The sequence below is a fragment of the Megalops cyprinoides genome, chromosome 20 (assembly GCF_013368585.1).
Source record: "Megalops cyprinoides isolate fMegCyp1 chromosome 20, fMegCyp1.pri, whole genome shotgun sequence".
Classification (NCBI taxonomy): Eukaryota; Metazoa; Chordata; class Actinopteri; order Elopiformes; family Megalopidae; genus Megalops; species Megalops cyprinoides.
In genome coordinates this window covers 7,134,841-7,152,488 of record NC_050602.1, presented here as the reverse complement: position 1 = coordinate 7,152,488, position 17,648 = coordinate 7,134,841, and the positions used below count along the sequence as shown (strand labels likewise).

At 43.4% G+C, this 17,648-nt stretch overlaps 2 protein-coding genes across 2 annotated transcripts; one reads left to right on the top strand and one right to left on the bottom strand.

Annotated features, from left to right (window-relative positions):
• Nucleotides 1-631: 631 nt before the first annotated feature.
• On the bottom strand, nucleotides 632-2,821 carry LOC118796134 (apolipoprotein D-like). The gene is made up of 4 exons (XM_036554971.1): nucleotides 2,705-2,821; nucleotides 2,258-2,379; nucleotides 1,648-1,733; nucleotides 632-867 (listed from the first exon to the last, which is right to left on the bottom strand). The coding sequence occupies exons 1-4, from the start codon at nucleotides 2,819-2,821 to the stop codon at nucleotides 632-634; spliced, it is 561 nt and encodes a 186-aa protein (XP_036410864.1).
• Nucleotides 2,822-4,720: 1,899 nt separating this feature from the next.
• LOC118796052 (myoneurin-like) lies at nucleotides 4,721-13,075 on the top strand. The gene is made up of 8 exons (XM_036554883.1): nucleotides 4,721-4,771; nucleotides 5,558-5,853; nucleotides 6,778-7,595; nucleotides 7,923-8,082; nucleotides 8,680-8,858; nucleotides 9,262-9,345; nucleotides 10,220-10,306; nucleotides 11,386-13,075. The coding sequence occupies exons 2-8, from the start codon at nucleotides 5,582-5,584 to the stop codon at nucleotides 11,640-11,642; spliced, it is 1,857 nt and encodes a 618-aa protein (XP_036410776.1). The 5' UTR covers nucleotides 4,721-4,771; nucleotides 5,558-5,581; the 3' UTR covers nucleotides 11,643-13,075.
• Nucleotides 13,076-17,648: the final 4,573 nt, after the last annotated feature.

Sequence of the window (17,648 nt, the reverse complement as noted above, 5' to 3'; positions counted from 1 at the left end):
TCACAACATCACGCATGTTGTGATGGTCTATTAAACATTATTTGCAACCAGAGAAAATATTGTTTAAAAGATTTAAAAATATCCAATGATAATATTTTTTACACAAACTGACTACGACATAATAGTTATGTGTCGTCAGCTTCACAAATCATTCATTGCGCGTCAAGATTTTTTTCAGTCAAAAGTGCATTTTTTACAGATGAAATGTTTTCGGTGACACGCACGATGGCAGTAGATTTGCACCTGGCATATCTATGGAAAGGAATCTTTCAGAGAAATTGAGACAGTGTAATTTGTTTTTTAGACACTGGTCTTTATTTTCTGTGAGTTAATAATCCCATGGTTAAAATTTGTGATGTTAGCATTCGTTTTAATGTACGGTTTTAAAGTACCAGCTGAAATAAGTGTGCTGTCGTTACAAAGAAAATATACAAAAGCCACTAAGTAAACATATGAACATATATGTTCTTTCACTGTACCAAATAACATGCACATTTTGTCCCTGAAAAGAAAAGATTTAATGATTTATCGAATTCCTTTGATCTTAAATAGTAAAAGTATAAAAATTACATATTTTCTTTCAAGCAACCATGTTAAAATCTCCATTTGCCACATGTCTGACCATTGTAATTCAGATTTCCTTGTCGCAACCTTGCTGTCTGGATGCGATCATCTTGCTGACATCAATGTTACTGTTGGTGAAAATGTCTTTGGCTTTGTTGATGGTGTCCTGGGGCAGCATGCGCGTGCGGCCTAGGATCCAGGCGAAGTCCACGTGGAAGAGCCTCAGCACATCAGTACAGGAATAGATCAGGGCTGATTTATCGTAATCGGTGGACAAGATCCAGTAAGGGGAGTAGGGTGTGACTGAGACAGAAACAGTACATAAAAATACATACACAGAGATACCGCATTTATTCATATTGAAAATAAATTTATCACACTTCCCAGTACAGTTGGTGGCTTCCCTAAATTACTCATGTAAGACAGAACAACAATAATCAGACTGAAGCAAAAGCTTGACTTTGCGCACTTCCCAAACCTGAAACAAAACCTCATATCAGCTCATAGTTGTTTAGTTTTTAATGCAGAGCTCCAAAACATGTGAAAGACAAATTCAAACTCAATTTTGCCTTTTTGTGTGAATCAAGCTCCAGTCCACTTTGTGGTAACTCTTAGAACAGTCATGAGACCTTTTGTTTATGTTCCCTTTAGATTGAGGTAGTGTAGCATCGTGGGTAGGGAGCAGGACTTATACCCGAAAGGTTGCTGGTTCAATTCCCCATTGGGGAACTGCTGCTGTACCCTTGGGCAAAGTACTTAACCCTCTATTGCCTCAGCAAATATCCAACTGTACAAATGGATAACAGTGTAAAATCCTGTAATTGATGTAAGTTGCTCTGGATAAGAGTGTATGCTAAATGACAATAATGTAATGAGGCAAGCACAGCAAACTGTTTTTGACCAGTCTGACCACAACATGAAGTGGGGTCTGTCCACTAAGAGAGATTCAGTCATGAACCAGACAATATGACCAGCCCTATGAATCATATGATTTTTCTGCTTTTGTCATAGTGTAAAACACAACCTTTGCAGAGTTCTACTAGCTGTAAAGGCAGTGGTGATTGTGACCATGTCCATACTTACGGTAGGAGAAGCTGATTCCCAGTTTTGCTGGCTGCTTAATGTCCTCCACCACGCCAGTCCCCTCGAGGGTCCTCAGCTCTCCCTTCCTGGGACACAAAATGGTGATAATCAGGGACAATGCATTAAATGAGAAAGACAACTAATCTAAATGAATCTGTGTTTAAAATAGAATACAGTCATGGCAATGGTATCAATAATAGCTATTTTCCCTTGTCATCCCTTCAGAAGCTTTCATACAACTTCGCCAAGCTCTCCAAATAAATGAAGCGGCACACGTTATGTCATGAAGGCAGGAAAACATGGAGCTGAAACCAGATCCAGAATAAACATTGTATTACTACTTCAAATATCAATAATTAGATGAAAGGATATTAAAAATTGATATATTTAGCTTTTAGAATGAATTTAACTTTTACTGTATATTTCTCCTTACAGGCCCGTCAGTGTTTTCCCTGTTATTCACTATAGGTTCCTGTGTTCTGAGACCCTCCCAAGACTAACTGCACCTGAAGGGAGGTTAACCCTTACTGAGGGTGAGGAAATCTGTGTGATGTAATATCTGATCAGGATCTTGTGGTATACAGTACTTGGCATCAGCTTCCACACTCACAGTATTTCTGAGCTTGATACTTTAATGGTCCCATCTGCTTTCATTGAGAAATTAGTCTCGATGCACCTCCCTTTCTCAAACTGCGCCGGCAGCTTAGCAATTTCATACCACCTCCCAAGGAACTGAAAAGGTGAAACACATTTCAAAAACTGAGTAAAAAGAAATTGTGTTCATGATGTAAAAGACATGTACACAAACTTTGCACAATCACACGTCAGATCAGATGAAAGGCTGAGTTCAGATTATTCAACAACACTGTCAACTCACACTGGGAAATACACTTCTAAATCAGGCACTATCACTTACTATGATACAATCAAGATTGTTTTGCCTTTGATAGCCCCCATCATGACCAAGCTCCCTGTGATTGACAGACAGGTAGCTGACCCAGGGGTCCCAACATTGAAGGAGCACGTCTCATTGGGGGGGCCAACAAAGGGGCGGTACCTTCTTCAAGATGAAGTTTGGCTGGACAGCGGGCTCTGGACAGGGCCCCCAGTGGGGTATCTGGGCAATGGCAAGAGGCAGGAGCAGGGGCAAAATGAGGGCAATCAAGGTCTTCATGATCTTGGGGCCAGCTTTTACCTACAATGATAAAAGGCAATCGCAGAACTGTCAGCTTCATTGAGCATTACTACAATAAAGAATAAACTGGCCTTTTTTCAATATACTGGGCATAGTGTAGCAGTGGATGGGCAGTCAAGGACAGTGTGTCATAAATCTACAGAGCTGATCTGGTCCCTCTGAAGGTTTTAAAAGATTAGTTTCTTTTCTTGTTTGATCAATCAGTCCCAGGATTGTTTTAGAAGGGAAAAATGAACCTGAAGAAATATACAGGTACAATTTGTTCATGGGTTCAGTCTCATAAGGTGAAATTGCAGGTATTGATTTAATCTTGTGGTCGATGAAAGCATTAATGTCCACATGGAGTTCACTGCCTCTGTCTCACAAACAAATAAAATGGTGACGTGCACTCCCCTGAGTTGTGTTCCTATATTAGTGCCCTCAGACCACAGGGTAAATATTGCTTCTCCTCAGACCTGCTTTGCATTAATGACAAGTTTGTGTCCATGTTAAATTCCCAGCAAGCTCATTTTCTGACTTCAAATAAAGAAAAACCTTCATCCATATACATGTGGTTTTATAGTCTGAGCACACACATCAAGAAGATCTCTTTAAAAATCCAAATCTGAAATCAGGTTGTCAAATGTGCTGGTCAGAGATATATAGCTCACAGGAACTACACAGCAACAACAAACTCTAAAAACATCCACTACCACATTTATCTGTAAACACATTATGGTATCTGATCTTTCTGACCTAACTATCCTGTACATTGTGACAACTATTCTGTACTATTATCAAAGTGTAGCATTAATCATTTGCTAAACAACTAGTAACAGTCTCACCTTCCTTCAGTATAAAACATTACAACCATATTTCATTTGATCACAGGTCTGTCAGTGCTGCAGTATATATATGTATATTAGAAAATCTATTCTTACCTCTTTGCAGCCTTTGGATGGTTTTATAATGTACCCCAGAAAGCCTGTATTTATAAGAGTCACTTGTTCCACTGGATCACGTGACAGGAAAAGGTTACGGGATGAACAGCTGGCTTTGTAAGCTTATTTCTAACATAAAGTGAATGATTAGGTTAATTGATATCACGGGATACATACCAGGACAAATTTTATAAAGCAATCTAGCTGTTACCTAGAGGCCACAAGACACTGCCTTCTGTGTCAGCCTAGTTGAAGTAAGACTCCCTTTTAGCTTTTAAGGAGTATTATGCAGAATCTCACATTCTCTGTCCCTGTAATGAAAATGCAAAGCATGTCTTGATCCTTGGTATTAGTTTAGACTTAGCTGTTGTCATAATGATGCGGGGGCTAGGCTAATTAACTCATATAACTCTGTGTGTTCAAACCAAGAATATAGTCACAGATTTTCCTTTAAGGGTCACATGTATAAAGTAACATTTTCTGATGTGAAAGATATGAGTTATTAAAAAATGAACAATTATTTTTCTTATAAGCTTAAATTTAAATATGAATTGTTAAATTTATAACGTGGTCTAAAGTTGTACATTGTAAAACATTTCCTGTGACAACAATTCAAAAAAATCTATTTTCATGACAAACATGAATTAAAATATTTGTTCATTTTTAAAAAATAGCGCATTCGGGTACAAAATCTTCGTTTTCTATAAATTACAAATCGACCTCATCGGAAATGACGTCCATGAAACATGAAAGGGTTAAAACAAAGATAGGGTGTAACAGTGAACCAGAATGTACTCTGTAATCCAACTCTGAGATACTCCGAGAATTTTAACCCTAAATTCCTATACCGGAACTCTTTAAATTGAACATTTCAAGTGTAGACCGGAACTTAATAGCTAGTCCAGGAAAGGAGTAGCGTGTGGTATCTCCCTAGATATGAAGTACTCTTGTTGACGTCTTCGCAAAATGGCTGAATGGGAGTAAGAAAAAATCGGACCAAACCACACAGGTTGGTTGTTTTGCAAATTTAACGTTTGTTGTAGTGCCACTCTGAAAATCTCACAGCATATAAACCGTGCAAGTACAGAAGCAGTGGCAACAATGATTGACATTGCATGTATGGTGTGTGCTTTCAACTCGTTTTACTGCCGTGCACGACGTGTCCTTTCGCAATAAGAGCCCTTTTGTTGCGAAAATACGACCCGGAGACTACTAATATTAAATATGGATCTGTGGGTTAGGTACTATCAAACAGCTTGCACTCGGTCGTTTACGGTCATAAAGTGAAATACCGAGGCGAAAATAACCCTGTAGCAGTATATTTCACATTGCAATCTTAAAAGACTCATTTACGTCATTTGTCTGCCACGAAAGAGTACCCTTTGATCTCATAAAGTAACGGGGTTGTTACCAGCTGGCTAATTAGTCAATTTTGACTTAATGCATTATCACTTATGTCGCATTTGGGACACACATGTAGGCTATACAAAATACAACTGTATGAAAAATACTCAGCACATATATATTTGCTTTATTTATTTTATTATAAAAATATTTAGTTCCCCTCCAAAAACAAATACAAAAAAGGAAAACGGTGCCCATTTGGATTGTCTAATGATAATATAAACTAAGCATAGCTGCACTAGCTGACTTTTTTGCAAACACTTCCACCTCTTAAAATTACTCTAATTTTGGCAATGTTGTGGTCATTCACTTTTCATACGTGCCTGTGTTCCAACCGAATTATAGTGGTTAGCTACGCGACATTATTATCGTAATTATGTCCCCTTTCTAGGTTTAACGGATTCACGTATTAACCATGCCGCCCCTTATGCACTGCGAGCGCCTCCTGGAGCGGCTGAGGAAGCAGCAGGAGAGGGGTTTCCTGTGCGACTGCACTGTCGCGATAGGCCAGTCCAGGTTCCGAGCTCACTGGAACGTCCTGGCCGCCTTCAGCGGATACTTCAGCTCTCTGTGCGGCACGACCGCGGCGAGCGAAGACGTCACCTCCCTGGACCCGGAGTGGGTGACCGAGGCCGTGTTTCAGAGGCTAATCGACTTTGTGTACTCAGGGGACCTCAACGTTGACAGGTAATTAACCGGTCAGCCATGAACACCGTATTTGTCCTATGTTGGTCGAAGGAAATACTAAATGTTTCTTAAAAAACTTAAAAATTATTTAAAGTTGTGCTCATTTTAACGACACAGGCAGCAGACCCTGATGTCACCTTTAGTCTCTGAGCTAGGCACAGTGCTTTGACACCGAACGCATTCACACCCTCTGTATTATTATACTTGCAACAATAGGCGCACACACAATTGTTTCTTCTAGAATCTTGGAAAAAAAAGGCATTATGTAATTTATACAACTCATTAGCGCCTTGGTTAAGTTAGTTAACATGCTAATACATTTTTAGGTGACACGAGCGTCATCAAATTGTCCATGAATGCGTAAATAGCGCTTTGAAGCTTTGCTCATTGCCATTGCTGGTACAGACGGAACTACCACATGGGTACGTTTTTCTTGCGGCCTAAATACCAATCAGCCTTTAATCCACTTGAAAATAAACAAAAATAAAAAAACTATGACTCAAAGCTTGTCAATACATGTAAAAGACTTGATGAGAAGTACAACAGAATGGAAATCTTCCCTTGAATGAACATGTTGACGTTCTTGCACCTTGGAACAGAAGTTTAAAACCTGTCCTGTTCTTTTTTTTCCTACATACAGATATGTTTTTGTTCAGAGTTGCATCACCTAGTTAGCAAAATGAAGACTAGTGGAGAGTCGATTTTATGCTCCATTTTAATGAATGTGTAAATTATTGCATGATTGTAGTTTGGCTGTGCAAGAAATACACAGAGGAAATGTTTGACTGGTACACCCAGGCATCTGTTATTAGCCTTAAAAATGATCACTGTTTAAAAAAATGAAACCACCAAGTGCTCCAGTTGGGCATATATATATATATCCAGCCAGTGGCGTGTGTTATCTGTGATATCTCTGCTGTACAGCTGTAATGTGACAGAGGTTCGCAAAGCTGCCACTTTCCTCAAGATGGAGGAGGTTGTAATCCAGTGCACCCTGACCCTGGAGGATGTCAAGCCTGTCTGCCCGGAGATGGTGAGTGATGAAGAGGACCTGGGGGCCAGCCCATCCAGTCTTGATACTTCTGAGCCCCACAAGCCAGAGACGGACAGCGTCACATCGGATGAGGGCCCCCAGGGGCCCGTGACTCTGGAGGCTGAAGAGGCCCCCAAGCCCTGTGTCCGGGCACCCGAAAGATCAACAAACAGAGCCCGGGCGTCCAGGCGCAAACCCGGCAGCGGCCACCAGGGGGAGCTGAAACAGCTGGGGCCCAGGGTGCACCCCCTGCTGCTGGAAGTGTTCAACGGTGCTGGTAACAAGCCAGCAGACGTCCCTGTCCCCGTCCCTGTCACACCAGAGGAGCAGGGCGGCAGGGAGCCCCAGATGGGGTCGCCACCGTCTAATGACGACACGGACCCGAGGCCATCCCCCCAGAGGCCACCCGTAAAGAGGGAGCGGGAGAGGGCGCGGAAGAGCTGCCCGCTGAAGGAGAACCGCGCCCTGCCGCCCCTGGGCGAGGGGGGCGTCGGGGGCGGCCCCGTGGGGGTGGAGCGTCAGGGGCTGCTGGACGAGCAGCTGCGAGCGAAGCCGGTGTGCTACACCTGCGGGAAGGTGTTCTCCGAGGCCAGCAGCCTGCGGCGCCACATGCGCATCCACAGGGGCGTCAAGCCGTACGTCTGCCAGCTGTGCGACAAGGCCTTCACGCAGTGCAACCAGCTGAAGACCCACGTGCGCACCCACACAGGTGAGAGGGGCCGCCGCGGGCTTAGGGCACGTCCAGTCTGAAGGGGGCAGCTGAGCGGTCTTCTGGCCACAACTTTAAGATTCGTTTTCAGCACATTCCAGTTAATGGTGGCAGTGTTGAGAGTTTCCATGAGTATACATCAATATGGGGGTCGATTTTTAATAAAGAAAAAATAATGGCTTGTGTTTTCTCCCATTCACTTGGGAAGGTATTGATACAGTGCAAAGCTAGACGAATATTTAACCGAAACCCGAAAGCACCCCAGGCCACAGCCTTGGCTGAAAGCCTCCCACAGAGGCCTGCATAACGCTGTCCCTGTCTGTGAAGGAGAGAAGCCGTACCAGTGTGACCTGTGCCAGAAGGGCTTCGCCCAGAAGTGCCAGCTGGTCTTCCACAGCCGCATGCACCACGGGGAGGAGAAACCCTACAAGTGCGACGTGTGCGGCCTGCAGTTCGCCACGTCCAGCAACCTCAAGATCCACTCCAGGTGAATCCCCGGGATCATGGGAGCCGGGCCGTCACGCAGGGTGCCTAAACTCGATTACGCTAAGCGAATTTAGCCTCAAAGCAGTGAGGAAATGGCTCCAGGGTTTAATACGCTATATTCGGCTGACTGATCAGTAGCCTGCTGTGTTGGTATTCGGTGTTCCTTTTTCCCAAAGGAAGTGAAATGAAGTCATTTTATTTGCTCTTCCCTGTTTAATTTGAAGTTTGTGTGTGCATGCCTGTGCGTTTGCATGTAAAGAATCCCTAGAAACTGGTTTAGGCCACTGCCTAGCATGTTATTTAAGGAACAGGGGTTATAATGACAGGGGCAGTGGTTTAAAGTGTAGATGGTGCACTTCTTTTTTTTAACCATGACAGAGTGACTATGACTGACTCCCCACAGCAAATACTTGTATAATTAAATACAATTTGTGAAATTTTAGCTATGCTGGATGTCTCCAGATGAGGCCCTGAGCTAATGACAAATACCATGTAATAGTATATAAATGCAAATGAAGTGCATCACTGCCACAAGGATAGGTGGAACTCTCAGGTGCTCTGCGCTCGGGCTTGCTCACTGCTGCCGCCCTGCTGGCAGGAAGCACAGCGGGGAGAAGCCGTACGTTTGCGACCGCTGCGGCCAGCGCTTCGCCCAGGCCAGCACGCTGACGTACCACGTGCGGCGGCACACGGGGGAGAAGCCGTACGTCTGCGACACCTGCGGCAAGGCCTTCGCCGTGTCCAGCTCGCTCATCACCCACTCCAGGAAGCACACAGGTGAGGCGGAGCGGGGACACCCAAACCCCATTTCGGACGGGTGCTTCTCTTTTTCTCTCAGCTTTTAGTGTGGTAAAGGGAGGGACTGCACCTTGGTGAAATGCTTGTTGTTGGGGCGTATATTTGGTTCTAGCAGTCATGGCTTGGAAAAGGATGCCATTTCTTCACAATGCCACTGAGAATTTGGTATAGGCTTTTTCGTAGCCTTGCGGCAGCTGATGTCAGAAAAGAAGGTGTGGAATGTAGGTCCTAAATGTAGTTTCCACATTTCTTGTCCCCTGGTCAGTTTGTCAGGAGTTTTAAGCTTCTATTGTTGCCACATGTTTGTTTGAAATCAGTCCTCATACTGACTGTGACTGTGAATGACTGTGACTGTGGCATGTCTTTGGTCTGCTATGTGCAGGAGAGAAGCCATACGTGTGCCAAACGTGCGGGAAGTCTTTCACGTCCTGCGGAGAGCTCAACAAGCACTGCCGGTCGCACACAGGTAGGTGCATACAGAAAACCGTACAGTATGTCCCTTTATTTCATTTCTTCTCCATTTTTGGTTAATCCATTTTGGCATCACAGGAATGGTGATGTTCATCCCACATGCTTTATATTGCATTACATTACCTGGAGAAAATGCAATTCGTAGTATTCCATTAGTCACAAAAATAACATTTCAAAAACCACCCAGCTTTGAACTTGTTATTGATTTTCTTCAGTGCACGCCTCATTTCATGATTGTGTACATTTTCGGGTAACTCCGTTTAATATCGTATCGATTGCAGGAAAAAATGGAACATCTGGTAATGTAAATGTTAGGAAGTCCCCTGCTGGAAATGCTGTGGGTCCACTCAGCAGGCATCCCTGGAGGATCCCCCCTGTAGCACTTTTTAAAAGCTAACCCCACCCTGTTTTTTTAGCTCATTGAGTTAATTCTCCTTTCAGTCCAGTGATGTGGCATATTTTGTGCAGCAGCGGGAAGAGCATCTCTGCAGAGGCCTTTCCGCAGTGCACCACTGACCCATTCTTGGCCTCCTTGTTTACTTGTTGCCCGGGAGGATTTGCTCTATTTACAAAATCTGATTTGCGAACAGCTGACAATCAGTTTTTCGCTGCTGCATCATGCACGCTGCTTTTAATCATAGCTTTATTCAATATTTTGTTTTTAAAAAGTTAATTTTCTGATTTATGAGAGGAATCAGTGGGCCATGCATTAGATACAGTAGGTAAAAGCCTTAACTGAGCTAATGTGCAGAGCTGATACTGTCGTCGTGTCATTATTCTTTGATAAGTCAAGCTCAGTTTCACTTAAGGGTGAAAGGTTGAACAGCCTCTGAGTGTGGTCTCGGCCTGGCCTGCTCGCACTCCTCTAGGTGAGAAGCCCTTTGTCTGTGAGCTGTGTGGAAACTCCTACACAGATGTGAAGAACCTGAAGAAGCACAAAGCCAAGGTGCACAAAGGTAAGCACAAGCACAGATGATGTACTTACAGATATTCAGCTCAGCGTTCTGTGGTTCTGTGTTTGCGGTGCAGTTCCCTTTTTGCTATGCTAGCTAGTGTTCTGTCTTTGACCATGAATATGAATATCCGTGTATTAAACAGAATAGCTTTGGTACCAGCTTTCTCCTATAATGCCTGACCCCTCATGTGTCCATCAAATGGTCCCAAACCACCTGTGGACTCATGTTTAGAGCAATGGAAATTCAGAAAACATCACTATGTGTTTGGGAAAGTGGATATTACATTCCCTTAGTTGATGATCTTATCATTACTTGCATGGCTTACATTTTTACATGTACATGTTCTACATGTTATTCATTTGTACAGCTGGATATTTAAGGTCATTTAGTTTAAGCACCCTGCAGCAGTGCCCCTGTCTGGGAATGAATACACCAATCTTGAGGTTATGAACTCTTCCCCGTAACACCACATGGTAACACCAGTGCACCGCTGGACCTGTAACCTGATAGAACGTTTAACCTCCAGACAGGACACTGCCCATGTACCCCAGAGCAGCTTACATAAAACTGAAATCAAAATAGATAAACAGCACTTGACTGCCTCAATGGATATCCAGCTGTATAAGTGGATAATATATAGAAAATGTATGGTATGTAAATAGCCCTGAGTAAGGATGTCTGGTATGCAAAATAACATTTTATTCAGTTAGGGAATGGAAATCCCTTAAGCAACCCCCAGGCTCCCAGCCTGGTGAATTCTGGGTTGCCAGATTCCCTCTGAGTTTGTGGAGGGGGTACTGACATTCTGTCTAGGACATTCCACAGTAACATAAAAGTTTTGTACCAATTCCCCTTCTGTGTAGGCTGGCTAAACTGATTTGATGTGGAAACCAGTTGATCAAATTCAGTACTGATTGGTTATTTGGTTGATTATTTTTCTCCGTCCCTTTGTCATATTGCTCTCCCTCTCACCCCTCAGTGCCTTTCATTTTGCTCCCCATTGATTGTTGGGGAAACTAAGAAATACAAATCACTGATTGACTGATTGAACGATTTATTTTTCCACCCTCCACTCACAGACCTGCCCAGCCCAGGCCCAGGTCAGAGGTTGGGCGTTTCCCTCGATGACCCCGTCATCTGGAAGGCCACCGCGTCAGGCCTGGTGGAGCTTAAGGCCACAGAGGCACCGCCCTCCCTCGCCATCTCCACCGACCATCAGATGCTGATCTCCCCGCCCCCCGCAGAGAGCAGCGGCACCGCCCCCACCGACCAGCTCCTGCGGACTGCCGTCGGCTTCTCAGAGCCGCAATTTATCTTTCTCCAGCAGCTCAACTGAGACCCATGGGCCACCTGCAGCCAGGGCCAGAATTTCTGCATCCACTCCTCTGAGTCCAGCACCCTCCTGCCGATTGGCAGTCTGCAGTCAGACCCTTGACCAATCACTGTCTATCCTACCATATCCTAGCAAAGGGGCACTAATGTAACACCATTAACTCCTGTAACTCATATAACTCCATGCTCCTGCATGGAAAGGATTTATGCATTTAAGTGTTAATGTGTGACTGGGAAATTTGACTTTGATTTGTGTGTTTTGAGCACCTTCAGGTACAAAAGCCGAACGTGAATGCAAACAAGCATTCTGACCATTGGTCCCGCTCCCCTAACTCGGTCCAGATGCTTTCATTAGTGTCTTGGAAGAACTTGATGGCCACCATAAAATTAAAGGAAAATGACAGTTTTGTGTGTGTGGGGGGAAAATGAACAGAATCCTGTTTGAAGGGTCAGTTATTGCATTTTTGTACGTGGCACAGATCAGTAATTGAATCAGCAATCCCATGATTATTGTGCCCTGTGGCGTCATTGAGTTACAAGATTTTATGACCAGAGAAGAGAACTTCATCCCAACAGATCTTCAGAGTTGCCCTTTTGATAAAGCAAACATGTGTCTAACTTGTGTCAGCACCAGGAAGCAATGACTTGAGAAGCAAGAATTGTGAATTCTGCCTGACCAGAACATCTCAGGATTATGGTGTGAATTAACAACCGTACCTACTCTCTACGATTTTACCTCCTTCAAAGAAAGAAAAAATGTTAAAGATAAACTCATGAAAGTGTGATTTGCAAATGACAGATGTGTTTCATATACATAATGTGAAACTATGAGGTTACCACGAATTGCTCATGATTATACCGTTTTTGGTTGTGACCTGTTGTGAGTATATGGATGATTTGTCGCGGACGCCAAGGAGTGAGCGTTATTGGCGCTTGACCATCTACATTTGTTACATGTTTCGCGTCAGTATCTCTGTGTGTCGGTGTGTTTTTAGTTTAATCTTACATGTGTACCAGGCCTCGTTATGTTCAAGCTGTTGGATTGTGAATTTTGGTGGTTGTTTTTTTTTCCTCGCTGTGCACAACCCCAACCTTGGAGAGAGGCAGTCCGGTATGTTCCAAAGGGTATTGTTTTGCTGCGACCACTTTCCCAGGAATTCGTTTCCATATGGACTTCTCCTCGTGAAGTTTAAAGTTAAACTCGGTCTCCAAACTATATTAGCTGGCGATGAGTTGTAGCAATCAGATGTATTGTTTACATTTTACAAGAGAAAACGTAGTATCCCTTTTTCCCAAAAGTATGAATTGTTTATTTCTCGAAGAGAGACTTGGTTATTTCGTCGACCCTTTCTTTGATCTGTTTGGGCGCCCTGTCACGATCGGACAGAGCAGTCGCAGCAGGTCTTGAAACGTATTATCCATGTCAAAATATTGTGCGTCGAGATCATGAAATATGCGAATAAATGTGGATACATTTCCCGTGAACGTATTCCCACAGTAACGTAAAAACAATCCACCAATTGAAAAAGGCCAGTGTTTTCTTCTGCAGATTGTTTGCGGCTCTTGAGTAACGCACCTTCGCTTTCTGGTAATATGCAAATTTAAAGTTTGTTTTGTTCTTGTATCACTCGTTCCGTGCCATTTCAATGACTGCGGTTTTGCGTAGCCTACTGTGTACCGGATATTCCCGTGACGTCCATTTAGTATACAGTTGTTCTTATTGTTGGTACCATAAAATGCAATCAATTGTGAGGATTTATAAGAAAATAAATAAATGACATACAGTAAGCTTAACGTCTACCGCGTGGCAGTTTTTAGTGTTGATCTTATCGATTAACCTGATTGGGTTTGTCTTCCGCAATTCATTTGTGGACATTAGTGTCTGTTGTGTTAAAGGTGGCTGCACTGGGCGTAAACATTAACTCATATACTGTATGTATACCGGACTTTCGCTCAGGTCTACACAGAGCAGCAAGAAAATAACAGGAACAAGCATGATCTAATTTTAAATTTAAAAATGAACACCAGATGGCGCAGCAAACTGGCCAGTGTTTCGGGAAGACAAATTCTAACCGCGTTAATGGTGTGAATAATGCACCACCAAGGTAATTGTAATTTTCATAACAATTTCATTCTGCAGTATTTGAGTTAACTATTGACTGATATTAGCATATCATTTTCTAGTTTTATAAGGTAATGGTCTGAATGTTTAATTCTCTTTTCTTGATAACCAAATGAATTACAAATGACGCAGATGAAGTAGCTTACTGTCATTGTGTTAACAGCAGAATCTAACCAGTGAACTGCCTCATTTCAAAAACAGAAGAAATTGAAGAAATGGAGCTTTGCTAAGTTATCTGCAATTAATTATTAAATTTCTAATGAAGTAATTAAAAATTAATGCTATTTGAGTCACAGCGCGGGTGTTAGAGCCTTCATTACTTTTTCTGTGCATACTGATTTGAATGCTTTAGTTAAGAGAATCGAGTTTAAACCTTTCCAGACTGTATTGGTTGGATTTCTACCCACAAATCCATGCCTCCACCCTGCTTTCTTTGGAATGAGTAATGTAATAATGTTTTTGCTTCTCCTCAGGAGGCACTGACTGTGCCCGTGGCTCAGATGTGCCTGAGAAACCAGCGTCCATTCTGGGAAGAATTTGTTCCTGCAGGCTAGCCGCACTGCTGCTGGTAAACCCAGCCACAGGACTGCAGTCTGTCCCAGAGCATTGATGTATGGACAGACAGCTATGAGGGCATGCTGATTCATGCACACACATTTTTCCCCTGACACGTTTGTGAGTTGCACATTTAATGGTTTGTGTACCACTGAGCTGTAATCGGTTCAATGTGTGCGATGCACATTTACCAATGTAAATCCATATCTCTATGTCTTCCTACTATTCAGTCTGTCGTCATTATTGCTGTCTACATGATAATGTGTAGTGTGATAACAGCAGGCATTTCTGTGCAGAAAACCTAGTTTTAGTGGGTCATGCTGTTGCTGATGGGAGCCCAGTATTAGCTTGCCTACCCTGGAGTCCCCTTTCAGGTCCAGATGCGCTAGGACACTGCAGTCTCCAGTATATTTGTTTTAAAACAGGGTTGGAGATTTCAGCTTACTGAGAAATGCTGCAGCCAAAAATGGTCTTATCCCTGGTTGGGTCGTATTCTTCTGTGTGCCTATAGGTAGTAGCTTTCAGAGGGTTTGTTGTTATAGTGGTCAGTGAGCAACAGACAACAGCCACACAGGGGAAGACGTGTAAGCTTTTACAGTGGGAGGCCATGGAGTGGCACCAAGGCCACACCTCCTGTTTTCTTATTGGAGGATAAATCTGACACTCTGAGGTCACAAAGCGAAGGAACATCCTGGTCTGGAAATTACAAGGCCTCCCTGCAGGAAAGAAGAGGAGAATGTCTACCAAGCAGGTGAAGTAACAAGCAGGTATGTCCTGCTTTCAGATATTTTAGGAGCTCTGAAGGTCTTTTTCTTTGAGGAAATGAAGGCGTATTTGGTACTGCTGAGAGAAAAGTCTGAAGCTGAATATGTATGCCAGAATATACACATTTGAAGGCCACCGCTTTAATAAGAAGACTGGCCAGATTATCAAATTTTCTGTGATGACCCATGCCGTATAGCTGTGTGTCCTGACTGAGCAAGCTGTGTGGGTGTATGTGTGTGTGTGCGTGCAAGTTGGGCCAGGTAAGCTGACCTCTTTTTTTCTTGAGCAGCACTTGTGGTCTACAGTATTAGCAGCCTGTACTGTGACCTACCTGAGAGAAACCCAGGCAAAAGAAATATAAAAAAAACCAATACCAGAGTTATCCCTCCTGTTAGCAGGCAGCCCCAGTACAGTAAAGTATTCAGGAGTTTTTCCACACAGCCTGCATCCACTGAGGTGAGTCATCTGTCCAATAGGTGGAGCCAATGTGCTCAGCTGTCTAACTGTTCTGCAGCACCGCTACCACTTTCAGGTGAAGCTTCTTGGGGAAGCTGCTTGCTTTTATCATCTGTTTTCTTTACAAGCACCATTAACCATGGCTGCTTACAGAATGACCATTTTTACATATTAAATATTTACACAAGTAGACGTATTTCCTGAAGCACCATCACGTCAAGTCCCTTGTGCAAGGGTTCAACGGCTGCACCTGGAATTTTCCCATTTCCATTCTCTAGATACATCCTCCATGGGCCTCCATGAGACTCACAGTTTATTAGCCAGGGTTAGGTTCAACACACAGAGATGTATGCTGTCACGCTCAGGTACGATAGTTATTGTTATGAGAGGATAGTCATCAGTAAATATAGGAAAATAAGGAGGTGGAGTACTGACTCAACATTCCTGTTTGACCCTGTTGCAAGGGGCCTATGTCGTGAGTCTTCCACTGCGGCCCAGAGGCTTAGGGTTTAGCTAATGCCCTGGGGCTGAAAGGTCAAACTTTTGTGTGCGCCACCAATCAAGTTGCTCTAAGAAGGGTCTAGCTTTTCTGGGTGCAGGGTGAGTCCAGACGCATCAGTGCAGTGTGGTGAGTGGCTCCACCACGCTGGTGATCCTGTCACAGTGCTGCAGCTTTTCTCTTCATGCTCAGAGTGCTCCGGTATCTGATTGGCCCAAAGGTCTCACATGGGGCATTCGATCATTCAGAGGAGAGGGTGCATTTTTTATTGAAAAAAACAATACACCCTATCTCATTCATTTACAGACAATGAAAAAATGCCCATGCAGATCATAGGTGTATTAATTATTTTCTAGCTGTTACTGCTACTGTTACTGCTGTTGCTACTACATTTACTACTACAACTAATAATAATAATAATAGCAGATTATATCTTGCACATCATTGGGGTTGAGAATAGGGTTTTTCAGTGAAGAAAACATTATCTGCCATTCCATCAAAGTAATGGATGAAATGCATGTATGAAATGTGGCTGCTTTTACGTGGGAAGTAAAGTTTCATCAGCACATGTTTTTTCACATGATATCAGGTTCACATTGAAATGCACATTGAAATCTTCAGCTGAATGAGTGTTCAAATGAACAGGGAGCACCTTGCACTGACATTCAGTTTTGTATGTCAGTGATAGGGAGGAGGAATGAGGAAGCTGAGCTTGTAATCGGGGTTGCAGGATTGGGGCTCTGCTGTGGCACTTCAGTCTAGTGCTAATCGGAATTGCTGTAGTAATTATCAAGTTGTGTGAATGTATAATATTTAAATAATATGCACTGCCGTGCAACAGATGTACGCATTTTGCACCTGTATGCTCTGATGCATAAGGAAGCTTTGTGCATATGTTAGCCGTTTAGTCTTCCCCTTCCTTAAGAGGGGCTTTCTTACTTCAGCACTTCCTCTAAGCCCTGATTTGAAGCCTGACTGTCATACCGGTGGCGGATGGACAGTGACACCTGAGCCCTCTGCTAGCTTCATTGTCAGTTCAGCTTGTGTTCTTGTGTTCTTTCCATTCCTTAAGGATTTTATCTTAAAGTATTCTTTGTCCTTTTTAGACAGACTTTTGAGTCTTCTAACCCTCGCTTTGTCAGTTACAGCTGCTCTTGCCACGTACATGTCGATCATACAACTGTACTTGCTGACAGACTTGACAGTACAAAGTGTCTTGTGATAAACTGTTTACTGAACCTTGAAAAGGTAGTTTGTTGCTCCTGTGGGAGAGCATTCATGTAAAAAACCAAGTACAATGTCTTGTGTGTATGCAGTGCTACACCTCAAAGTGACTCATCAAGCTTGTCAGGTGGAGTGGCAGCTCAGCTCATCCAACTCACTACGTATCGGGGACACACTGCATTTTGCTTTAAATGAACCGATCAGGCGAGGAGATACTGGCTGAAAACTGCGATGAGGTGAGTTTTCTGATGGAGAGGGCCTGACCTGTCTCCCAAGCTGTCTGATTCCGGACAGGAGCCAGACTGGAAACCTGGATCTTCGCCAGGTCACCTGTGTTAACTTGGCCACTCCATACAATCAGTGAAGCTGGATCTTCAGTGACCGCAGTG